Here is a 26,336-nt window from a genome sequence, read left to right as displayed (position 1 = left end):
TGGTCTATGCTGGTTTAAGCTGGTGTTATTAGCTGGTTTTGGTTTAGCTGGTAGCTGGTTTAAGCTGGTATTATTAGCTGGTCAAAGCTGGTTTAGGTTTAGCTGGTCAAAGCTGGTTAAAGCTGGTAGCTGGTATAGCTGGTATTATTAGCTGGTCTAAGATGGTTCAGGTTTAGCTGGTCTATGCTGGTAGATGGTTTAAACTGGTATTATTAGCTGGTAGCTGGTCTAGGCTGGTTTAAGCTGGTAGGTACATTAACTTTGCCTGGAAAGGATGCATGGTCATGGTGAATTTCAGCCAGGTTCTCACAGCACATGCCATATAAAAACAGTATATAAAAGTGAGCAAAATCATATATCAATTTCATACATACATACATTTATTTAACACAGCTTACAAAGAACCTCAAAAACAACATTCATAAATAAATAACAAATAAATACATAAACTTCAAGATCTGTGAGAACAGTTGTGCTCGTCAAATTTCATACCTAATTTGGTTTAACCCATTTAGGCCTAACCTCCTAAATCAGAAATTAGCCTACAAAAACAAATATGTTGCAACATACTGTACATGTACTGTAAGCCCCTCCCATACACTAAAATGTGTACCCGGCCTGAATGGGTTAAAGCTTTATGGAGCAGCATCTTCACATACATTTGTCGTTTTATCTTTAAACTACTCCTTTAAGTTACTACCCAGCAGTACATGAGCAGTTATGACCAATGATTATTCCATCGGGAGTTACTTCCACAGCAAGTAAATGAGGACTCTCCCTTTTTTTCCCATGGATCTGTAGCATTTTGCATTCATAGAAGTAGCTATGAGCGTTAAGTCACATACATGAGTTTGTGTGTGGATAGTTGCGGCCCAGTTGTGTTTGTGGGTGGATAGTTCTGGCCCAGGCCTGCTGCAGTCTGCATTCTCTCTGTAGTTCATTGAACTTTGCGGTGATAACGCAACCATTGCCATTGTCCAGGGTGAGATATCTGCAGCGCCTCTACATCTTTTGTCTATTGTCCTTTCTTTAGATGTCCTTTTTTCTGAAATGAATCTCCCCATAGCCGTCTTCCTCTTGTAAGATCTTCTGCATTAATGGTCTTCTCCTGCAGCTACCACTGGAATCAGTCTGAAAGAAAACAAACAACAATCCCCACCAACAAAAAAAAATATAATTAGAGGAAAGAAAAGATGAGTATTAAAATGTTTTCATTTACCTCTATTGTTTTATCGATTTTAGTGCGTACAAGTGGCTAAATATGTAATTTTAGACACAATAAGCTGTCAATTTCTTTGTTACTATTTACACCAGCACCTATTTTTATTTTATTTTTTATTTTATTTAACCAGATAAAAACACATTGAGACATGATCTCTTTTTCGAGTGTGACCTGGCCAAGAGGCAGAAATAAAAAATTACACAATCCTTGCTTACATACAACTTACAAGACATCACAACAAAAATAGAACATCCATGATACACAAACAGATACCTAAAAACTCCAAAAATACAAAGTGTACACTAAATAATAAACTAGTTTGCAATTCACAGGTAGCAGTACACGCACAGTGTGCCCAATGTACCCAAAGGAAGAGATCACAGAGCAAATTAATTACAGGTCTGAAAAAGTGCAAGCGTTTGTAGGTCTATAAGTCACATCTGCCCATGAAAAAGTGTAGTTTTTTTTAATGTCCAACATATTTGTATTTAACTTCGTTAAGTTAACATGAGTATAACTAAACACATTTTAAACTAAATCAAAGTGTTACATTTCACGATTCCAATTCAAAAGAAGCAAAAATAGCATATCTACAATAGCAGGCTCAAGTGGTTAAATATCTAAAAAAAAAAAATGTTTTACATGAATCCAAAATACACTGATGATTGTGCTGTCAAATTATGAAACTATATGGAATCTATGAAAAGGTTTGGGGGGGTCCCTGCTTCATCTCTCCCTCAACTAAGGGGCCCTTGGCCTGAAAACGTTGAAGACCCCTGATCTAGTAAGCATAAGCGGTTTTGCATAATAAAACTGTAATCACGATGTTAGTTCAACATGGAATTCCTATGCTATTCTCTCACCTGGAAGACTCCCTGCATGCGTCGGCGGACACGGCGACGTGCAGCGGGGTTCTGCCCATGTGGTCCAGCAGCCTCTTGGCGGCATCTGCGCTCTCCCGTGTGGTCGGTCTGCACCGCCAGCGTGGCACTCTGGGTGATGAGGTCCGAGATGATGCTGGGGCCCGGCTCGTCGCCTCCGCTCTCCTCCTCGCCGTGCAGGCCGCACTCTGAGCTTCCTCCGGTACGCAGAGACGCCAGCATCAGCGGGATGATGCTGTCTGGGGGAGAGGATAACAGAGGGATACATGGTTCAGCCGGGGTTCATCTGGAGGAGTTAAGGTCGTTACACACTGCTGTGTTTTTTCTGCCGAATATAGGAGCGAATTTCAGAGCACTTAAATAAAGAAATCAACCTCACGTTATGTTAATCACGATTGCACACTCCCGCCCAATTCGTATTTATTTTTCGACCACAGGGTCCCTTGCTCTCTCTCTCTGTCTTTGCCCTGAAAAAAAGTATTTCGCAAAGAAAAAACGCAGCAGTGTGCAACCAGCTTTACAGTACATTTTCTATTTATTTCCAAACCTTCAAAATGTAAACTATTCTGTTCTCCCCAATTAGCCCTTCGCTATGCCCCTCCTAAAGCCGTCCTTGTCCAATGCCAAGTTAGCAACAGGTTACTAACGCAGCTGACTTGGCAAGCTGCCATGGCGGCGCGCATCGCTGTACCGCGAGTCTGGCTGCTAGATAGAGATGGGATTTATGGTTCTCTGAAGTGAACCGGATCTCTGAGATCCGTTCCTTTCAAAGAGCCGTTCAAAAGACTGCCTCATTTTAGTTACTGGTTACTTTGTAGATTTTGATTATGATTGTAAATCACTTCCACCCAAATAGGCCTATACATTTTTGCCATTGGATACATTTCTGGCATTTGAAAATAGGTGATCTACAAGCTCACAATGTGTCACGTTGCAATGCATTGTGAGCTTGTAGATCAGCTATTTGCAAATGATTTTTCTACATTTTACTCATTGGAAAACCTGTGAAACAGGACATTCTGCATAATGAGTAGGCTACGTTCTAATATTGGTAGGCTAATTTAAGTACATTTTGATACCAATACTATTTTACTTTTACTCATTAATAAAACACAAAATATTAAGTACATTAATAACATTCCAAACTTGATTGCAGTATTGATATGTTTACCTAAGTAAATATATTTAGTACTTTTCCCAACACTGTTCATTAGAAAGGAACGGCTCCCTACTGTGAACCGAATTATATCGTTCATTTCAAAGAGCCGTTCAAAAGACTCGATTCGTTCGCGAACGTCCCACCCACTCGCTTCCGTGTCACAAACACTGAAACAAAAACAGAACGGATTGCACTGACCTACACAAACCCACTGGAATAATTTAGGAGCACTTCATGAGAAAATATAACTGGTAACACTTGTGTACTGTATGTTAATCTGACTTTAGTATAGGCTATTGTTTTCTTCCTAGACGTGCGTTTGAGGCAGGTTACTTAGTCTGCAGCTGGGTGCTATTGCTGCACGCCGCCATGGCAGCTTGCCAAGGCACCCGCCTTAGTAACCTGTCGCTAAACGTGGCATTGGGCAAGCACGGGTTTAGGAGGGGCATAGCGAAGGGCTAATTGACGAATTGGGAGTCATTCTCCCAGTTCCCTTTGAACTATGCACTACACCAGGGGTGGGCAACTTTGATGATTGAGAGGGCCACTATATTTCCACTGTCACTCCAGAGGGCCACATTGCATATTGCTACGTCCTACTTTGTCATTCTAGTATCTCATACAAAAGAAGCAAAAATAGCAGATCTACAAGCTCAAAACGCGTCGTGCTGCAACACATTTTGAGCTGTAACACTTTGATTTAATTTAAAATGTGTCGCTGGTTTTCCATGTATGCACTACACACTCCCTGTTGCTTCTAACCCCTACTGTTGGTCTTGCGGAGCACGTATACAACTACATGCATCCTCCGATGCACATGGAGTCACTGATCGTTTATTTTCACCTGTCAGTGAGGTGTGCATAACGGATGCTATCCCTCATGATTCTACTCCTCTCTGAACTGGTGCCCCAACCAGCAAGGTGGGAGTGCTGAGAGGCATGTAGTTTACCCCTTGCTTTAGTCAGTGTGTCGGACACCCAAATTTACAATAAAATGAACTATCCAAAAACAAATTCAAGTTCATGGCGATTGAGCCAACTGTATTAAAACCAACCAACATCCAAAGTGCTGACAATATCCTTACTGAATGTGTATTCTTTTGTAAATGGCCGTATTAGACCGAGAGAAGAACAACAGTGAAGAAGAAATAAAAAAAGGGGGCAGAATAGACCAGTTCCACCTGATGTGGGAAAGATTTCTTCTCCATGTTAATGGATTGTAATGACAAGTGTTTCTATTTGTATGGATAGCATAGCATAGAAATCCTCCTTCCCTTTTTATTTTTAGCTGTTTTTGTTTTGGACTCTTGTGTAGGTATTTGGTTATGTTGTGTTGTTCAAAAATCCAATAAAATATGAATCACACACTCACACAGTCTCACACACACACACACACACACACACACACACACACACACACACACACACACACAAAAGAAGCAGTCAAAACAATAAGCCATACCTGGTCCTTTGACATTGACACCCAGACAATCTGAGTCCAGGTCGGCCTGAGGTCGGGTGAGGAAGAGGTCAGCAGCCTTGCCTTGCTGCAGCGTCCACTCTCTCCTCCATCCATGCTGGGCAGCAGAGGCCTGTCTTCCATCTGGCAGGGGTTTTAAATACGCTTTAGTACACATGGCTTTGTCTGTTTGTCCTGTGTCTGTCCGGACTGTCATTGGTCAATTGGTGTCTGTTTGTATGGCCAAGGTCAAATTGGCCAAGGTTCGCGGGACGCTTAATGAAATTAACGCACTTCACACTGGGGGTGATTTTGACGTTCTGTATAGTATTTATGGGCTAGAATATATACTGGATGGTTAGCAATGTTTTTGTCCATGGTCATGTTGCGTTTTATTAAGTGTGCCTGCCATGCAACGCAATGGCAAAACACTTATTGTAATCCGCCATACTTAATTAAGTGTGCCTGCCATGCAACGCAATGGCAAAACACTTATTGTAATCCGCCATACTTAATTAAGTGTGCCTGCCATGCAACGCAATGGCAAAACACTTATTGTAATCCGCCATACTTAATTAAGTGTGCCTGCTATGCAATAGCAAAACACTTATTGTAATCCGCCATACTTAAGTCATTAATTAAGTCTTTCGCCACGAATTTCTGCACGTAATAACTGCCGCACAATTTACGCCACCCACGCAATATATACATCAAAACGTGCGGCTCGGCCGGGAATAGGTTGCTATTACTTTTCTTTCCGATCCGCGTTACCATTGCGACGTAATTCGCAAAAAACGACGCCAAAAAACCCCATTGACTTAGAATGGGGGAAACTTCGGCACGTAATAACTGCCGCACGATTTACGCCACCCCCGCAATATATACATCAAAATGTGCGGCTCGGCCGGGAATGGTGTGCTATTACTTTTCTTTCCGATCCGCTTTACGATTGCGATGTAATTCGCAAAAAACAACGCCCAAAAACTCCATTGACTTTGAATGGGGGACTCCGAAAAAAACCCAGAAACTTTGGCGCCACATAACTCTGCCATACTTTTGCCTAGCAACGTCATTTAAAATGTAAAATGCTCACACAACTTTGGTCTTTTTCCGACCAATAGGGATGAGCTGTAATTGATTAAGCCTCGCCCCCTCTTTAACAGGAAGTGCCCTTCACCAAACAGGAAGTGCCTCTATAACTCATGAACCGTTTGTCGTACAGACTTGCGGCTGGTGTCATACCTTTTCTTTTTTTCTCAAATTTTTTTTTCTCAATTTTTTTTTTCTCAAAATTTTTTTTTTCTCAATTTTTTTTTCTCAAATTTTTTTTTTCTCAAATTTTTTTTTTCTCAATTTTTTTTTCTCAAAAATTTTTTTTTCTCAAAAATTTTTTTTCTCAATTTTTTTTTTCTCAAATTTTTTTTCTCAAATTTTTTTTTTCTCAATTTTTTTCTCAAAATTTTTTTTTTCTCTAATTTTTTTTCTCAAAAATTTTTTTTCCTCAAATTTTTTTTTTCTCAATTTTTTTCTCTAAATTTTTTTTTTCTCAAAATTTTTTTTTCTCAATTTTTTTCTCTAATTTTTTTTTTCTCAAAAAATTTTTTTCTCAATTTTTTTTTTCTCAAAAATTTTTTTTCTCAAAATTGTTTTCTCAAAATTATTTTTTTCTCAAAAAAATTTTTTCTCACATTTTTTTTTCTCAAGATTTTTTTTTCTCACAATTTTTTTTTCAAAATTTCTTTTTCTCAAAAAAGTTTTTTTCTCAAATTTTTTTTCTCACAAAACAATTTTTTCTCAAAAAACTGTCGTTAAAGTGCGACCCGTGATAACGGCCAAAAATGCTCCAAAACGCCACTAATTAGTCGAAATGGCTGACTTCCTGTTTGGTTTCTGATTGGCTGCTGGCCTTGTGACGTGGGTAGAGCTGCGAGGGCCTGGTCATCGCTGCTTGCAGCTTTAATTCATTAATCGTCCATGACCTTAATTGGGGCCTATTTCGCCAAACAGGAAGTGCCCCTCACCAAACAGGAAGTGACCCTTGATCTCGTGAACCGTTTGTCATACAGACACGCGGGTTGCGTCAAATGAAATAACGCTAATGCTAACACCAACCGCTACAGAAGGTTGCACAGACTTAGCGAGCTGCAGGCACACTTAAAATTTCTTAGAAATTTTCTCTTCTAGTTAATTAATTAAGTCCATAGTTTCGCCACAAATTTCTGCACGTAATAACTGCCGCACAATTTACGCCACCCCCGCAATATATACATCAAAATGTGCGGCTCGGCCGGGAATGGTGTGCTATTACTTTTCTTTCCGATCCGCTTTACGATTGCGATGTAATTCGCAAAAAACAACGCCCAAAAACTCCATTGACTTTGAATGGGGGACTCCGAAAAAAACCCAGAAACTTTGGCGCCACATAACTCTGCCATACTTTTGCCTAGCAACGTCATTTAAAATGTAAAATGCTCACACAACTTTGGTCTTTTTCCGACCAATAGGGATGAGCTGGAATTGATTAAGCCTCGCCCCCTCTTTAACAGGAAGTGCCCTTCACCAAACAGGAAGTGCCTCTATAACTCATGAACCGTTTGTCGTACAGACTTGCGGCTGGTGTCATACCTTTTCTTTTTTTCTCAAATTTTTTTTTCTCAAATTTTTTTTTCTCAAATTTTTTTTTCTCAAATTTTTTTTTTCTCAATTTTTTTTTTCTCAAAATTTTTTTTTTCTCAAATTTTTTTTCTCAAATTTTTTTTTCTCAATTTTTTTTTCTCAAAAATTTTTTTTTCTCAATTTTTTTTTCTCAAATTTTTTTTTCTCAAATTTTTTTTCTCAAATATTTTTTTTTCTCAATTTTTTTCTCAAAATTTTTTTTTTCTCAAATTTTTTTTTCTCAAATTTTTTTTTCTCAATTTTTTTCTCAAAATTTTTTTTTTCTCAAAATTTTTTTTTCTCAATTTTTTTCTCTAATTTTTTTTTTCTCAAAAAAAATTTTTCTCAATTTTTTTTTTCTCAAAAATTTTTCTCAAAATTGTTTTCTCAAAATTATTTTTTTCTCAAAAAAATTTTTTCTCACATTTTTTTTTCTCAAGATTTTTTTTTCTCACAATTTTTTTTTCAAAATTTTTTTTTCTCACAAAACAATTTTTTCTCAAAAAACTGTCGTTAAAGTGCGACCCGTGATAACGGCCAAAAATGCTCCAAAACGCCACTAATTAGTCGAAATGGCTGACTTCCTGTTTGGTTTCTGATTGGCTGCTGGCCTTGTGACGTGGGTAGAGCTGCGAGGGCCTGGTCATCGCTGCTTGCAGCTTTAATTCATTAATCGTCCATGACCTTAATTGGGGCCTATTTCGCCAAACAGGAAGTGCCCCTCACCAAACAGGAAGTGACCCTTGATCTCGTGAACCGTTTGTCATACAGACACGCGGGTTGCGTCAAATGAAATAACGCTAATGCTAACACCAACCGCTACACAAGGTTGCACAGACTTATTTTCTCTTCTAGTTAATTAACTAGAAGAGAAAATTTCTAAGAAATTTTAAGTGTGCCTGCAGCTCGCTAAGTCTGTGCAACCTTGTGTAGCGGTTGGTGTTAGCATTAGCGTTATTTCATTTGACGCAACCCGCGTGTCTGTATGACAAACGGTTCACGAGATCAAGGGTCACTTCCTGTTTGGTGAGGGGCACTTCCTGTTTGGCGAAATAGGCCCCAATTAAGGTCATGGACGATTAATGAATTAAAGCTGCAAGCAGCGATGACCAGGCCCTCGCAGCTCTACCCACGTCACAAGGCCAGCAGCCAATCAGAAACCAAACAGGAAGTCAGCCATTTCGACTAATTAGTGGCATTTTGGAGCATTTTTGGCCGTTATCACGGGTCGCACTTTAACGACAGTTTTTTGAGAAAAAATTGTTTTGTGAGAAAAAAAATTTGAGAAAAAAACTTTTTTGAGAAAAAGACATTTTGAAAAAAAAATTGTGAGAAAAAAAAATCTTGAGAAAAAAAGTGTGAGAAAAAAAAATGTTAAAAAAAAAATAATTTTGAGAAAACAATTTTGAGAAAAAAAATTTGAGAAAAAAAAATTTGAGAAAAAAAAATTTTGAGAAAAAAAAAATTTTGAGAAAAAAAAATTTTGAGAAAAAAAAAATTTTGAGAAAAAAAAATTTGAGAAAAAAAAAATTGAGAAAAAAAAAATTTGAGAAAAAAAAAATTGAGAAAAAAAAAATTGAGAAAAAAAGAAAAGGTATGACACCAGCCGCAAGTCTGTACGACAAACGGTTCATGAGTTATAGAGGCACTTCCTGTTTGGTGAAGGGCACTTCCTGTTAAAGAGGGGGCGAGGCTTAATCAATTCCAGCTCATCCCTATTGGTCGGAAAAAGACCAAAGTTGTGTGAGCATTTTACATTTTAAATGACGTTGCTAGGCAAAAATATGGCAGAGTTATGTGGCGCCAAAGTTTCTGGGTTTTTTTCGGAGTCCCCCATTCAAAGTCAATGGAGTTTTTGGGCGTTGTTTTTTGCGAATTACATCGCAATCGTAAAGCGGATCGGAAAGAAAAGTAATAGCACACCATTCCCGGCCGAGACGCACATTTTGATGTATATATTGCGGGGGTGGCGTAAATCATGCGGCAGTTATTACGTGCCGAAGTTTCCCCCATTCTAAGTCAATGGGGTTTTTGGGCGTCGTTTTTTGCGAATTACGTCGCAATGGTAACGCGGATCGGAAAGAAAAGTAATAGCAACCTATTCCCGGCCGAGCCGCACGTTTTGATGTATATATTGCGTGGGTGGCGTAAATTGTGCGGCAGTTATTACGTGCAGAAATTTGTGGCGAAACTATGGACTTAATTAAGTATGGCGGATTACAATAAGTGTTTTGCCATTGCGTTGCATGGCAGGCACACTTAATTAAGTCCATAGTTTCGCCACAAATTTCTGCACGTAATAACTGCCGCACAATTTACGCCACCCACACAATATATACATCAAAACGTGCGGCTCGGCCGGGAATAGGTTGCTATTACTTTTCTTTCCGATCCGCGTTACCATTGTGACGTAATTCGCAAAAAACGACGCCCAAAAACCCCATTGACTTAGAATGGGGGAAATTTCGGCACGTAATAACTGCCGCAAGATTTACGCCACCTCCGCAATATATACATCAAAACGTGCAGCTCGGCCGGGAATGGTGTGCTATTACTTTTCTTTCCGATCCGCGATACGATTGCGATGTAATTCGCAAAAAACGACGCCCAAAAACCCCATTGACTTAGAATGGGGGACTCCGAAAAAACCCCAGAAACTTTGGCGCCACATAACTCTGCCATACTTTTGCCTAGCAACGTGATTTAAACTTTAAAATGCACACACAACTTTGGTCTTTTTCCGGCCAATAGGGATGAGCTGTAATTGATTAAGCCCCGCCCCCTCTGTAACAGGAAGTGTCCTTCGCCAAACAGGAAGTGCCTCTATAACTCATGAACCGTTTGTCGTACAGACTCGCGGCTGGTGTCATATTTTTTTTTTTCTCAAATTTTTTTTTCTCAAAATTTTTTTTTCTCAAATTTTTTTTTCTCAAATTTTTTTTTTCTCAAAAATTTTTTTTTCTCAATTTTTTTTTCTAAAATTTTTTTTTCTCAAAAATTTTTTTTTTTCTCAAAAATGTTTTTTTCTCAAAAAACTTTTTTTTTCCCAAAAAACGTTTTTTTTTCTCAAAAAACGTTTTTTTCCTCACAAAACAATTTTTTCTCAAAAAAACTGTCGTTAAAGTGCGACCCGTGATAACGGCCAAAAATGCGCCAAAACGCCACTAATTAGTCGAAATGGCTGTGGTTGGTGTCATATGAAGAACCATAATGTTAAAGCTTATGCAAAAAATGCTAATGTTAAAAAATGTAACGCTAATGCTAACACCAACCGCTACACAAGGTTGCACAGACTTAGCGAGCTGCAGGCACACTTAAAATTTCTTGGAAATTTTCTTTTCTAGTTAATTCCATAGTTTCGCCACAAATTTCTGCACGTAATAACTGCCGCACAATTTACGCCACCCACGCAATATATACATCAAAACGTGCGGCTCGGCCGGGAATAGGTTGCTATTACTTTTCTTTCCGATCCGCGTTACCATTGCGACGTAATTCGCAAAAAACGACGCCCAAAAACCCCATTGACTTAGAATGGGGGAAACTTCGGCACGTAATAACTGCCGCACGATTTACGCCACCCCCGCAATATATACATCAAAATGTGCGGCTCGGCCGGGAATGGTGTGCTATTACTTTTCTTTCCGATCCGCTTTACGATTGCGATGTAATTCGCAAAAAACAACGCCCAAAAACTCCATTGACTTTGAATGGGGGACTCCGAAAAAAACCCAGAAACTTTGGCGCCACATAACTCTGCCATATTTTTGCCTAGCAACGTCATTTAAAATGTAAAATGCTCACACAACTTTGGTCTTTTTCCGACCAATAGGGATGAGCTGGAATTGATTAAGCCTCGCCCCCTCTTTAACAGGAAGTGCCCTTCACCAAACAGGAAGTGCCTCTATAACTCATGAACCGTTTGTCGTACAGACTTGCGGCTGGTGTCATACCTTTTCTTTTTTTCTCAATTTTTTTTTTCTCAATTTTTTTTTTCTCAATTTTTTTTTTCTCAAATTTTTTTTTCTCAAAATTTTTTTTTTCTCAATTTTTTTTTCTCAATTTTTTTTTCTCAAAATTTTTTTTTCTCAAAAATTTTTTTTTCTCAATTTTTTTTTCTCAAAATTTTTTTTTTCTCAAAAATTTTTTTTTCTCAAATTTTTTTTTCTCAAATTTGTTTTCTAAAAAATTTTTTTTCTCAACATTTTTTTCTCAAAAATTTTTTTTTCTCAATTTTTTTTTCTCAAATTTTTTTTTTCTCAAAAATTTTTTTTTCTCAAATTTTTTTTCTCAACATTTTTATCTCAAAATTTTTTTTTCTCAATTTTTTTTTTCTCAAATCTTTTTTTCTCAAATTTTTTTTCTCAAAATTGTTTTCTCAAAATTATTTTTTTCTCAACATTTTTTTTTCTCACACTTTTTTTTCTCAAGATTTTTTTTTCTCACAATTTTTTTTTCAAAATGTCTTTTTCTCAAAAAAGTTTTTTTCTCAAATTTTTTTTCTCACAAAACAATTTTTTCTCAAAAAACTGTCGTTAAAGTGCGACCCGTGATAACGGCCAAAAATGCTCCAAAACGCCACTAATTAGTCGAAATGGCTGACTTCCTGTTTGGTTTCTGATTGGCTGCTGGCCTTGTGACGTGGGTAGAGCTGCGAGGGCCTGGTCATCGCTGCTTGCAGCTTTAATTCATTAATCGTCCATGACCTTAATTGGGGCCTATTTCGCCAAACAGGAAGTGCCCCTCACCAAACAGGAAGTGACCCTTGATCTCGTGAACCGTTTGTCATACAGACACGCGGGTTGCGTCAAATGAAATAACGCTAATGCTAACACCAACCGCTACACAAGGTTGCACAGACTTAGCGAGCTGCAGGCACACTTAAAATTTCTTAGAAATTTTCTCTTCTAGTTGTCTATTTTTATTAAGTGTGCCTGCCATGCAACGCAATGGCAAAACACTTATTGTAATCCGCCATACTTAAGTCATTAAGTGTGCCTGCCATGCAACGCAATGGCAAAACACTTATTGTAATCCGCCATACTTAATTAATTAAGTCCATAGTTTCGCCACAAATTTCTGCACGTAATAACTGCCGCACAATTTACGCCACCCACGCAATATATACATCAAAACGTGCGGCTCGGCCGGGAATAGGTTGCTATTACTTTTCTTTCCGATCCGCGTTACCATTGCGACGTAATTCGCAAAAAACGATGCCAAAAAACCCCATTGACTTAGAATGGGGGAAACTTTGGCACGTAATAACTGCCGCACGATTTACGCCACCCCCGCAATATATACATCAAAATGTGCGGCTCGGCCGGGAATGGTGTGCTATTACTTTTCTTTCCGATCCGCTTTACGATTGCGATGTAATTCGCAAAAAACAACGCCCAAAACTCCATTGACTTTGAATGGGGGACTCCGAAAAAAACCCAGAAACTTTGGCGCCACATAACTCTGCCATACTTTTGCCTAGCAACGTCATTTAAAATGTAAAATGCTCACACAACTTTGGTCTTTTTCCGACCAATAGGGATGAGCTGTAATTGATTAAGCCTCGCCCCCTCTTTAACAGGAAGTGCCCTTCACCAAACAGGAAGTGCCTCTATAACTCATGAACCGTTTGTCGTACAGACTTGCGGCTGGTGTCATACCTTTTCTTTTTTTCTCAAAATTTTTTTTCTCAATTTTTTTTTCTCAAATTTTTTTTCTCAAATTTTTTTTTCTCAAATTTTTTTTCTCAAATTTTTTTTTCTCAAATTTTTTTTCTCAAATATTTTTTTTTCTCAATTTTTTTCTCAAAATTTTTTTTTTCTCAAAAATTTTTTTTCTCAAATTTTTTTTCTCAAATTTTTTTTTTCTCAATTTTTTTCTCAAAATTTTTTTTTTCTCAAAAATTTTTTTTCTCAATTTTTTTCTCTAATTTTTTTTTTCTCAAAAAAAAATTTTCTCAATTTTTTTTTTCTCAAAAATTTTTTTTCTCACAATTTTTTTTTCAAAATTTCTTTTTCTCAAAAAAGTTTTTTTCTCAAATTTTTTTTCTCACAAAACAATTTTTTCTCAAAAAACTGTTGTTAAAGTGCGACCCGTGATAACGGCCAAAAATGCTCCAAAACGCCACTAATTAGTCGAAATGGCTGACTTCCTGTTTGGTTTCTGATTGGCTGCTGGCCTTGTGACGTGGGTAGAGCTGCGAGGGCCTGGTCATCGCTGCTTGCAGCTTTAATTCATTAATCGTCCATGACCTTAATTGGGGCCTATTTCGCCAAACAGGAAGTGCCCCTCACCAAACAGGAAGTGACCCTTGATCTCGTGAACCGTTTGTCATACAGACACGCGGGTTGCGTCAAATGAAATAACGCTAATGCTAACACCAACCGCTACACAAGGTTGCACAGACTTAGCGAGCTGCAGGCACACTTAAAATTTCTTAGAAATTTTCTCTTTTAGTTAATTAATTAAGTCTTTCGCCACGAATTTCTGCACGTAATAACTGCCGCACAATTTACGCCACCGCCGCAATATATACATCAAAACGTGCGGCTCGGCCGGGAATAGGTTGCTATTACTTTTCTTTCCGATCCGCGTTACCATTGCGACGTAATTCGCAAAAAACGACGCCAAAAAACCCCATTGACTTAGAATGGGGGAAACTTCGGCACGTAATAACTGCCGCACGATTTACGCCACCCCCGCAATATATACATCAAAATGTGCGGCTCGGCCGGGAATGGTGTGCTATTACTTTTCTTTCCGATCCGCTTTACGATTGCGATGTAATCCGCAAAAAACAACGCCCAAAAACTCCATTGACTTTGAATGGGGGACTCCGAAAAAAACCCAGAAACTTTGGCGCCACATAACTCTGCCATACTTTTGCCTAGCAACGTCATTTAAAATGTAAAATGCTAACACAACTTTGGTCTTTTTCCGACCAATAGGGATGAGCTGTAATTGATTAAGCCCCGCCCCCTCTTTAACAGGAAGTGCCCTTCACCAAACAGGAAGTGCCTCTATAACTCATGAACCGTTTGTCGTACAGACTCGCGGCTGGTGTCATACCTTTTCTTTTTTTCTCAATTTTTTTTTCTCACATTTTTTTTTTCTCAAATTTTTTTTTTCTCAAAATTTTTTTTCTCAAAAATTTTTTTTTCTCAATTTTTTTTTTCTCAATTTTTTTTTCTCCAAATTTTTTTTTCTCAAAAAATTTTTTCTCAAAAAAATTTTTTTCTCACATTTTTTTTTCTCAAAACATTTTTTTTCTCAAATTTTTTTTCTCAAAATTTTTTTTTCTCAACATTTTTTTTCTCAAATTTTTTTTTTCTCAAATTTTTTTTTTCTCAATTTTTTTTTTCTCAATTTTTTTTTTTCCCAGAAACTTTGGCACCACATAACTCTGCCATACTTTTGCCTAGCAACGTCATTTAAAATGTAAAATGCTCACACAACTTTGGTCTTTTTCCGACCAATAGGGATAAGCTGTAATTGATTAAGCCCCGCCCCCTCTTTAACAGGAAGTGCCCTTCACCAAACAGGAAGTGCCTCTATAACTCATGAACCGTTTGTCGTACAGACTCGCGGCTGGTGTCATACCTTTTCTTTTTTTCTCAATTTTTTTTTCTCAAATTTTTTTTTTCTCTTTTTTTTTTCTCAATTTTTTTTTTTCTCAAATTTTTTTTTCTCAAATTTTTTTTTCTCAAATTTTTTTTTCTCAAATTTTTTTTTCTCCAAATTTTTTTTTTCTCAAAATTTTTTTTTCTCAAAAAATTTTTTTCCTCACATTTTTTTTTCTCAATTTTTTTTTTCTCAATTTTTTTTTTCTCAAATTTTTTTTCTCAAAATTTTTTTTTCTCAAATTTTTTTTTTCTCACATTTTTTTTTCTCAATTTTTTTTTCTCACATTTTTTTTTTCAAAATTTCTTTTTCTCAAAAAAGTTTTTTTCTCAAATTTTTTTTCTCAAATTTTTTTTTTCTCACAAAACAATTTTTTCTCAAAAAACTGTCGTTAAAGTGCGACCCGTCATAACGGCCAAAAATGCTCCAAAACGCCACTAATTAGTCGAAATGGCTGACTTCCTGTTTGGTTTCTGATTGGCTGCTGGCCTTGTGACGTTGGTAGAGCTGCGAGGGCCCGGTCATCGCTGCTTGCAGCTTTAATTCATTAATCGTCCATGACCTTAATTGGGGCCTATTTCGCCAAACAGGAAGTGCCCCTCACCAAACAGGAAGTGACCCTTGATCTCGTGAACCGTTTGTCATACAGACACGCGGGTTGCGTCAAATGAAATAACGCTAATGCTAACACCAACCGCTACACAAGGTTGCACAGACTTAGCGAGCTGCAGGCACACTTAAAATTTCTTAGAAATTTTCTCTTCTAGTTTCACTTATTCTACCAATGTGAAGCGAAAGCCAAGTGTTCACAAGTAAAGTTTCAGTTCCATTCTTCTCACCTGTGGTTTCTTGGGTGGAACCTCCTCCTCCAACCATCTCTGACTCCTGCCTCCATCGATAAGGGCCCCGTCCTGGGTCTTAAAGTTCCTAAGCAGAGAGAATCAGCGCTTTCATTTCAAGCTACAACATATACTGTGTGTGTGTGTGTGTGTGCGTGCGTGCGTGCGTGCGTGCGTGCGCGCACGCACACAGAGCAACGTGATTGTTTTATCAAAGGAGCCCTCTAAACCAGTGGTTCCCAAACTTTTCAGGCCGCGACCCCCAAATAATCATATAATTTACCTGGGGACCCCTCATCCTGACAAGCACTAAGAGTTGAGGAATTACATTTTGTATGTGAAAATAGCAGATCTATATGCTCTCAACGCTCGAGGCGATGTGAGCATGTAGATCGGCTATTTTCAAAATTTCAGCCTCTTATATTTTACAATTTGACCAATGTTTAATTTGTCATTTCAGAGGTATTAAAGTCCTTAAATTGTCACATTAGAAATATACATTAATTTAATCATCTGGGGACCCCCCCAAAATAATTATGGTGGTCCCGACCCACAGGTTGAGAACCACTGCTCTAAACAACAAAGGCGTTCTGTAAGAATAGCAACAGAAACCCCTCATCCATCCATCCATCCATCCATCCATCCATCCGTCCACTCACTTCATTCCAAAGTATAATACAATAGAAACATGGCAAAGGGAGCAATGATATGGTTTGCCCATAGGCTTGTGGATTCAAAGCTTTCTGCTGTTTCTGTAACTATTTCTGTGTACTTCCAGTTTCTGTGTAGAAAAGAAAGCCACTCATTGCATATGTGCTCACTCCATTCTACTTGTGTGGCGTGATGTAGGCATATCTAATTAATATTAATTTTTGTTTTATATAGATTTGTATCAGTGGGCCGTGGTTTCGCTGTACTTGCAGCCAGAGAGCAGACACTTCGTCAGCAGACCACCTGCAGTTACACTCACTGTGGTGTCTGTTATCTGGTTCTCTCTCACAACTTCAAGTCACAAGTCAGACAGTTCTTTAGATTTTAGGGTAGTTACTTTCTTCGTATTTGGTGTTTATCATATTAGTATTTTCAATGGTCGTTGACTCGTTCCGAGCCGAATCACCACCGTGTTTACATGCCGTGGCCCTTGAGAGAACGCTGTTATGCGGCTGCTGATTATTAATCAAACTAATAACAGGCTTCTATGCATGGCTGTAGTTATTTTTTTTAAGGTGACACTGTGACCCGTTTGCCGTTCGGTTTTGTCATAGCTTTGTTTGTTTGGCTCGGCAGCAAATGTGTATTTCTGGTTGAACTATTGTGCAGCCGAGACAACATCATAATGCTGACTTTTTCACCAAACATACCTCTCAGTTTCAGTTGCGTTGGGGTGAAAGCTGATGTTTTTCAGCAAATCCTGTGGTTTTCAGGACAGCTGTCCCAAAAATGTCACCGCTTGCTCCTTGACAAAGAGGGAATATTTTGTATGCAACCCACACCACCACACCCTATGTGGATCAGAAATGAAATAGAATTTTTAGAAATAAGTAAACTATCGTGACTGACACTTTATGGATGACAAACTTGGCACTTAGCTGAAACAGACACATGACAAAATGGCTTATTATGGAAACTCAAGTCATTTTACACAGTTAAATAGCCTAGTTAAGAACACAAAACAAATAATGTATTACCTAAACCAGGGGTCTTCAACGTTTTCAGGCCGGGGACCCCCAAACTGATGGGGAGATGGAGCAGGGAGCCATATTTTTTATTTTATTTTAAACATGTACAAGTTACAGCGAGCAGGGTGGGCCGTACCACTACCATTTCTAAACATACTGAGAACCAATGTCAATAATATCAACAATCTGTCAAATGCATAGTAGTCTCATGTATTCAAGCTATTCAAAATGGATAGTCATGATTTATTGTAAAAAAGCAATAATTTCGCGGACCCCCTGGCCCTGCAGTACCTCCGCGGACCCCCTAGGGGTCGCGGACCCCCTGTTGAAGACCCCTGACCTAAACAAACACAACAGAATGGGTGTATTATTATTATGAGCAAGCTATCAAAGCCACACGATGAAATGCAGTATCTCTCACTCTCTCTCACTCTCTCACACACACACACACACACACACACACACACACACACACACACACACACACACACACACACACACACACACACACACACACACACACACACACACACACGTAATTCAAAGTAGACCTATTGTATAAATAAACTCAAGACAATTCCATTTAATAGTATTTCTGTGTGTCAAAACTCACCTTAAGATGTCCGCTTCTGTTCTCCTTTCTTCTATCTTCTCTGAATCCGGTTTATTGCTGTGTTTATTGCATCCAGCAGCGCAACGCAACATCACAACTCTCGGATAAGCAACCTAGAATGCACCGGGCGTGTCGCGTGCAAAAAAAGAACAGATCTACAAGCTCACAACGCGTCGAATTGCGCAGCGTTGTAGATCTTTAGATCTGTTCTGTCTGTAACCACAGCAACGCAGCTCGCACAGAATGCTCTCCAATGCATTCTTCTGTCCTATGATTCTGTCACTGTGTGACTGCTTTTTTTCTTTTCCTTTTTCTTCTATTGTTCTAAGTTCTGCTTTGGCTTCATCCAGGAAGGGAGTTTTCTTTATAATGAACTAGAGGGTCACGGCCCTTCGGGCCGCTCCCATCTAGTTAAAAAAAAAAAAAAAAAAAAAAGTAAAAAAAAAAAAAAATCGTTTCCGGTCGGACCCATTTGATCGCCGGACGCACTTCCGGTTTAGAACTCCGTGTGCCACGTGATCAGTCCTAGCCAATTGGAGTGCTGCATTTGGTCGTGTCTGAGTGATCCACATCCACAAACTGACAAAAACCGCTGGCTGCAGTTCTAAAATGTAGGTATAGATGGATGGATGCATTAATGGATGCATGTTGTCTTAATGATATTATAATAATAATTATAATAATCATAATTTATTATACATATTTTATGTCACATACAAGAAATGTAAAATAAATACATCATTTCTAGAAGCCTATATAATTTCCCTGAATTAGTGATATGTCTCAAGTCTATCCTTATGTGTAGAGGAAAATAATAAAAAATAAGGGAATGGATCATAGTCATTGAGAAAGTGATGTAAAATACTATTTCCAGCAAGGCCAGTCAGGCTAGATAGATTTTTAGCAGGAGACTCCTGATTGTCTCCACCAGGCCGAAAGGCATGGCCGAGACGTTTTGCACCCTGGCTGTGCAAACGCACTCCCTGGATTTTCGTGTGTGTGTGTGTGTGTGTGTGTGTGTGTGTGTGTGTGTGTGTGTGTGTGTGTGTGTGTGTGTGTGTGTGTCCAGAGCAGAACCTCTACCCCAAATGTTTCATATAATATAAATATAATATAATCCCACTACATAATCAGAACTGCACCAAAAAATAGTGTGTGTGTGTGTGTGTGTGTGTGTGTGTGTGTGTGTGTGTGTGTGTGTGTGTGTGTGTGTGTGTGTGTGTTTCCATCTGTAACTCCACGTTCAGCAGTTTGTCTAAAAAACATAATACAAAAATCAATAACGCATGTACCTTGCCCAACATCAACTTTATCACATTCAGATGTGTCTCTACTTCTCATAATCCCAAAATGTTTAAAATTTTTCCCCACATTTTGGCCTGTAGGCGGCATATATTGCGCAATCCTTAGTTGGGAGTGGAGTGTCATTATCATCACCAACGTCTCAGGTTACAAGAGGGAAGGGGGGGGGGTCAGATGCACACACACACACACACACACACACACACACACACACACACACACACACACACACACACACACACACACACACACACACACACACACACACACACACACACACACAGAGAGAGAGAGAGAGAGAGAGAGAGAGAGAGAGAGAGAGAGAGAGGGGGGGGGGTACAGTAAAGTACAGTAAGGTAAAGTACAGTACAGCAAGGTACAGTACAGTACAGAAAAGTACAGTACAGTAAGGTAAAGTAGATTACAGTAAGGTACAGTAGAGTATGAATGGATGGATGGATGTGGATGGATGGATGGATGTGGATGGATGGATGTGGATGGATGGATGGATGGATGGATGGATGTGGATGGATGGATGGATGTGGATGGATGGATGGATGGATGGATGGATGTGGATGGATGGATGGATGGATGGATGTGGATGGATGGATGGATGGATGTGGATGGATGGATGTGGATGGATGGATATGGATGGATGGATGTGGATGGATGGATGGATGGATGGATGGATGGATGGATGGATGTGGATGGATGGATGGATGGATGTGGATGGATGGATGGATGTGGATGGATGTGGATGGATGGATGTGGATGGATGGATGGATGGATGGAGATGGATGGATGGATAGATGGATGTGGATGGATGGATGGATGTGGATGGATGTGGATGGATGTGGATGGATGGATGGATGTGGATGGATGGATGGATGGATGGATGGATGGATGGATGGATGTGGATGGATGGATGGATGTGGATGGATGGATGGATGTGGATGGATGGATGTGGATGGATGTATGGATGTATGGATGTATGGATGGATGGATGTGGATGGATGGATGTGGATGGATGGATGGATGGATGTGGATGGATGGATGTGGATGGATGTGGATGGATGGATGGATGGATGGATGGATGGATGGATGGATGTGGATGGATGGATGGATGTGGATGGATGGATGGATGGATGGATGGATGTGGATGGATGGATGTGGATGGATGTGGATGGATGGATGGATGTGGATGGATGGATGGATGGATGGATGGATTGATTGCCATTTACACTATTTAGCATTTTGGAAAAAACTGCATATTTAATGTTGAGCTATCCTAAATTTGTATTGCTTAGCTGCCCACTGGACTGTATCCATCTCTGGGTACAGGGGACTTTCGCATAGGAAAGGGGCCAGGCCCCCGCAGGGGGCTTTTTTCTAGTATATATTTATATAAATATAGTTAATATATAACTATAATATATAATTTTGAGTTGTATGACTTGAGGCATTACATTTTGTTTAATATGGCTCTTGCAGATCTACATGCTCAACCAGATCGTCTATTTTCACAATTTCTGCCTCTAATATTTGACAACAATGTTTATTTTGTTTTTAATTTTTTAATTTTAAAGGTTGAATAGTCATTTTAGAAATGTTACCCTCTAAATGTCTATACACTTATACTGTATGCTGTTTACTGTTGAGTGAGAAAACAATGTTAACATTGAGCTTAACATCTGGGGAACTCCCAAAATAATGTTGGGACCCCCCCTGGGGGTCCCGACCCACAGGTTGAGAACCACTGATCTAGTAACTTGTGTATGGACTCATTTGGGGTCCCGACCCACAGGTTGAGAACCACTGATCTAGTAACTTGTGTATGGACTCATCTGGGGTCCCGACCCACAGGTTGAGAACCACTGAAAACTTGACCAGCCTATCACTGGTCTATCCAGCCTTCTGACCAGTCACCAGCTATGTCCAGCTGCTAAGCTGGTCTTTTGCTGGTCTATCCAGCCTTCTGACCAGTCACCAGCTATGTCCAGCTGCTAAGCTGGTCTTTTGCTGGTCTATCCAGCCTTCTGACCAGTCACCAGCTATGTCCAGCTGGTAAGCTGGTCTTTTGCTGGTCTATCCAGACTTCTGACCAGTCACCAGCTATGTCCAGCTGGTAAGCTGGTCTTTTGCCGGTCAGTCCACCCATTTGACCAGCTACCAGCTTTGCTTAGCTGGTCTGTCCAGCCAGCCAGCCAGCTGGCTGACCATCAAAGACCAGCTGAATCCAGCTTAGACCAGCTATAACCAACTACACTGACAAACCAGCTGGACCAGCCTGACCAGCTTGTCCAGCCTGGTATACCATCTAAACCAGCCTCAGGCCAGCCTCAGACCATCTAAGACCAGTTAATACCAGCTTATAACCAGCTAAAACCAGCTACCAGCTTATAACCAGCTAAAACCAGCTACCATCTTAAGCTGGTTTTAGCTGGTTTTTTCAGCAGGGAAGGAAGCAACTAATGTGTCTGGCCTCCAAACTTCTGTTCCAACAATAGAATCAGGGAGCCTGCCAAGCTGTGCTCCAATGAAGACAATTCAGCTGTGGTCACGGACTGCTTGAGTCTCTGTTCCCAATTGTGCTCTAGGTCCTGAGCCAACACAATGTTTCACCATGGCAATTTGAATTTGCACACAGAACTTACTGAAAACTGGCATAATGTTAATGTTATATTACCAACCCTTGACGAATATAATTGATAAAATGCAAAAAACACTGAATTGCCATTAGAAAAAAATCAGTTGAAAATTAAATATCCCTTCGACCTGTCTTCATACATCTTCAGTTTTTTGATGAGCTTATGAATTATCCATAAATACATGGTTTGATTTTCAAGAATAGGATGCGTCCATAAGCATTTTTGCTTTACTGTTCTTTTTTTTATGGGGTGAATCTGGAGATAAGCAAGGGATACACAAAGTGTTGTCCTTCTTTCACTATCCTCAATTAACTAAAACTAAGCATTTGGACATGTTTAAACTAAACTACCAGTAAACTAAACTAAACTAAACACGAAAGCCAGCTTTAAAAACTAAACTAAACTGATTTTATTTTTTTATATTTTTTTAAGGAAAAAAAAAACATCTCTCCCCAAACAAACAGTTATGGCATACAACCTGGAAGCAACAGCATGAAATCTATACCTGAACTCTAGATAGCAGCAGTCAAATACATATAGCCTGTTGTTTCTTCCCATCGCCACGTGTGCCCCTGGGTGATACCTCAGCAGACGTTGTGTTGCTAGGTGGTTGCCAGCATGGACAAAGTTTCCATCCACTTTATTGAAACCGTACCTCCGACCAGGGCTCTTTCTTCCAAGGTGTTTGCTGCTACCGCCCGACTTCTTTGAAGCAAACCTCAGCAACTCAATCGGTATTGGTACCTGCTCCAAATGTTAACATCAAGGATGAAAGTGTCGCTCGCACCTTTCAAAAGGAAAGCAGGAAAATCGAAATCAATATACTGTAGAGAAGTGGCATTCACCTGGATATGTTCTATTATCTAACTTGGTAAAAACTTAGTTTTTATGTGGTCCTCCTTTAACTATCTTCAACTATTTAACTGAAACTAAGCCTTTGGATAAACTAAAACTAAACTAAACAAGAAAGCCCGGTTTTAAAACTAAACCAAAATTAAATTGAAAACAAAAGCCCAAAACCTCGGACGAGACCGTTACGTGGCCACTCGGGTTTGGTTTTGTAATTTGATTATTATTTCGGAAAATAATTCATTTAATTTTTTTGGACCTGTGAAGATCTCTACTTGGAGGCAATTCTATGATGTCAGCACATGTGTTGCCATGTATGTTTTTTTGTGACCATAAGTAGCAGTTTACTATCAGAACCGGCACATCTTGTCAGTGCCTGTATGGCTAACGCTTGGCTTTTTTGTTGATTGACTCTCACGCTCTGACATAACTGACATCACTGTGATGTCAGGGGAACTAAATCCCGTTTGCCATATATGGAGATCCCTATGATGCCAGGGGAACCAAATCCCTTTTATGCCCATATATGGAGATATGGAGATCCCTGTGATGTCAAGGGAACCAAATACCTTTTATTGCCATATACTGAAAACTCCTGATCGGCATATGGGAACCAGCGTTTTGATCCCCCACTCCTCTCAAGTTGCATCAGGATTCGCCGTTTTCCAGAAAAATAAGCCAGGTCCATCTTGTTCAGAACAAGCACATGAGCTCTGACTACTAAACTCTCCTGAAACAGAGGGTTTCTTGCAGAGAAGGGGATTCTGGCATCGTGGATCTCTACAATGCAAAAACAAGAAAAGTAACAAAAAAGTCCCAACAAAGTCATCATTTTTCAAGACATAATTTAGAAAAACAATATATTCAGTCCATATTACTTACTATGCACAATATTCAATTGTCTTCCCAGACTTGTCTTATGTCGTCCCCTGCTATCCTGTCTATTTGATTGTTCGACCACCACACAGCATCTCTAGCATTTGACCTACAATGATAGACAATCTTTCAAGCATCCCACAATATAGAAATACAATAAGAAAATCACATTTAGAACATCACGTCGTCTTCAAACTAAAACTTACAATTCAGTATGTTATCCACAGGTTGTCAGGATCATAAATGGGGAATACATCTTTGAAGACTCCATAGTGGTCTGCCAGTTTTCTCCCAGGTGGCCTGCACTCGATCTAGAGGGATCTTGAAAGTTTTCTGGCGGGTTGCCCTTTCCAGTGGCACATTTTCCTTGTCGGCCTTCACAATCCGCCTCCTCTGCCTCATCTCTTTAGTCCCAGAAGAACGGAAACATGGCAGTCCAATATTCACCCGCTCCACACCATGTTCAGAGTCTTCTTGTTCCACATACTTTCTGTAGGTTTTCCACCACACATCCTTGTTATTTTCTTCTTGTGCTTTTCTTAGATAACGAGTATAGCTGCGGTACTTCTCCAGGGATTCCAGATTTCTGTAGTCAATGTCCTCATTCGGCATTGGACCCAGTGGGGGCGTCAACCGGCACAGGAATGCCGTTGTGCCTAATGCCCTGGCATTATTGACCCCAACATCTGTCCCAGTTCTAAAAGCCAGGCTGCAAACCATACGTAATGCCATCTTGGATGATAGATGGCCAGGTTATTGCATGGGTGATTTGTAAAATAGGCTCCGAAATAAAGCTTATAATTGTCAAGCTCAACACTACCTAGTTCTCTGCTCAGGCAGGGTCCGGAGGGACGAAGACCTTTATGGTCGGACTAACTGCTGAATCTGGTAACACTCTTATGCATTCCCCGAGCGATGCCACTGTCAATTGTCAAATAAAGTGCATGATTATAAATGTCCGTAAGTCTTTTTTTTTAATATAACATTTTGTACTTATGCACATGAGTCTCCAAGGTGGATAATGGGTACTTCTCCAATGATTCCAGATTTCTGTAGTCAATGTCCTCATTCAGCATTGGACCCAGTGGGGGCGTCAACCAGCACAGGAATGGAGCGCAGGAAGGATGACGTAGCTAGTTCAAGGGGAAGATCTCAGAGGTTGGCGGCGCGCCCCAGGTGGGCGGAGTCCTATATTCCGCCCCCCCCTACTCAGAATATATCAGGGTTCTAACCTGTCTCAGGGTTCAGTTGCCAGACTCAGCGCTGCTACGGAGGTCGCTGCTAAGTTGCTACGTTGCTACAAACTTTGTCGTACTACTGGGGAAGCGCTGCGAGGCTAAACCAGCCTGCGTGGTCACAGATCACAAGTTCGATGAGGTTTATCTTTTCTCTTGTTTATTACTTATTATTACTCGTTCTACTCACCATGTCGGGGAGCTCCCAGTCGGAGCAGGAGGATTTCCCGGGCCAGGATGAGGAACTCGAGGTGGTCCCAGATTCTGGAGTCCTGCCAGCGCAGTCAGTGGAACCGCCCACTCCTCGCAGGCTCACCAGGCTGCTTCAGTCGCTGTCAGATTGGCCGATGAACAAAATCCTGGACGAGCTGTATGTCAACAACGTGACACCCCCGGCAGGGCTCAACCATGAGGGGCTGTACCAGTTCATGGTCGCATCCCGAAAAAGCGCCCTCGAAGAGGTCCCGGTGGGCAAGGGCAAGGGCAAAGCTAAAAAACCGGCGAAGGTGGACAATCCAGCCCCTCCGAAGAAGAGGAAGAGCGGCGCAGCAGGCAGCGGCACTCCGATCATCGCCAGCGGCGGCGGGGAGGATGGTTCCGGGTTCAAGGCCGCGAACCTGGAAGTGCTACTAGCACTGTCTGATCTCAAGAACACCATGTCGGGGATGAGCCAGCGGATCCAGATGCTGGAGTCCGGCGGCGCTAGCCCATCGCTCGGGGTTCCTGGGCCAAGCGGAGTGCAGCCGAGGGACGGCGAGGTGCCCTTCATTCCACGCAGGAACCTGGGGACGGCGGTCCCAGCGGCAGCAGCGGGGACTCCATTCATCTCCCCGGCGGCGGCTATCCCAGAGGCGCTGAGAAGCCAGATTCTCGCAGGTAAATTGCAGCGCCTGTTTTGCTCGATTGCAAAATGTAAACCTGTTTTCTCATGCCAATAAAGCTCATTTGAATTGAAAATTGACTCTTTTTGAAAATGTAAAAGTCACAATGTGCCACAAACCCTAACCCTACTGTGGACTGTCGCTAGGCAACTGCCTCACAGGTGAGCCCCACAGCACACTGGGTCAGTGGAGAGGGAGGAGAACTGGCTCTCAGAGACAACGCCCAGCCCTGGGACAGGTAATAGAAGGGCGTTACCTGCCGAATTACCTGTTCAATCAGCCTAATCTGAGCACAGCTGCGTTGCTCAGGGCTGGGTCCTCTGGCCAAACAAAAGAGCCTCCTCTACACCAGTCTACACTGACTCACTGTGCTGGCGGTCGGGCTACTGGCGGTAAGAAAGCTTTAGATATTGAGCTA

The 26,336-nt window shown here is 40.3% G+C and overlaps 1 protein-coding gene across 2 annotated transcripts; it reads right to left on the bottom strand.

The window, feature by feature from the left end:
- Positions 1 to 358: 358 nt before the first annotated feature.
- Positions 359 to 18,225, bottom strand: LOC308289753 (neurogenic locus notch homolog protein 2-like). Of its 2 annotated transcripts, XM_080731504.1 has the most exons (7): positions 18,128 to 18,225; positions 17,524 to 17,567; positions 17,197 to 17,337; positions 15,836 to 15,923; positions 4,725 to 4,865; positions 2,086 to 2,342; positions 359 to 1,131 (listed from the first exon to the last, which is right to left on the bottom strand). In XM_080731504.1, exons 4-7 carry the CDS (start codon positions 15,870 to 15,872, stop codon positions 1,030 to 1,032), a joined length of 537 nt encoding a protein of 178 aa, XP_080587630.1. In that variant the 5' UTR covers positions 15,873 to 15,923; positions 17,197 to 17,337; positions 17,524 to 17,567; positions 18,128 to 18,225; the 3' UTR covers positions 359 to 1,029. The 2 variants fall into 2 exon arrangements, with proteins under 2 accessions (XP_080587630.1, XP_080587629.1); XM_080731503.1 differs by lacking the exons at positions 15,836 to 15,923; positions 17,197 to 17,337; positions 17,524 to 17,567; positions 18,128 to 18,225 and having other exon boundaries at positions 4,725 to 5,021.
- Positions 18,226 to 26,336: the final 8,111 nt, after the last annotated feature.

The sequence above is a fragment of the Nannobrachium achirus genome, assembly GCF_963921795.1.
Source record: "Nannobrachium achirus genome assembly, chromosome: 8".
NCBI lineage: Eukaryota > Metazoa > Chordata > Actinopteri > Myctophiformes > Myctophidae > Nannobrachium > Nannobrachium achirus.
This window is presented reverse-complemented; position numbering and strand designations above follow the sequence as displayed.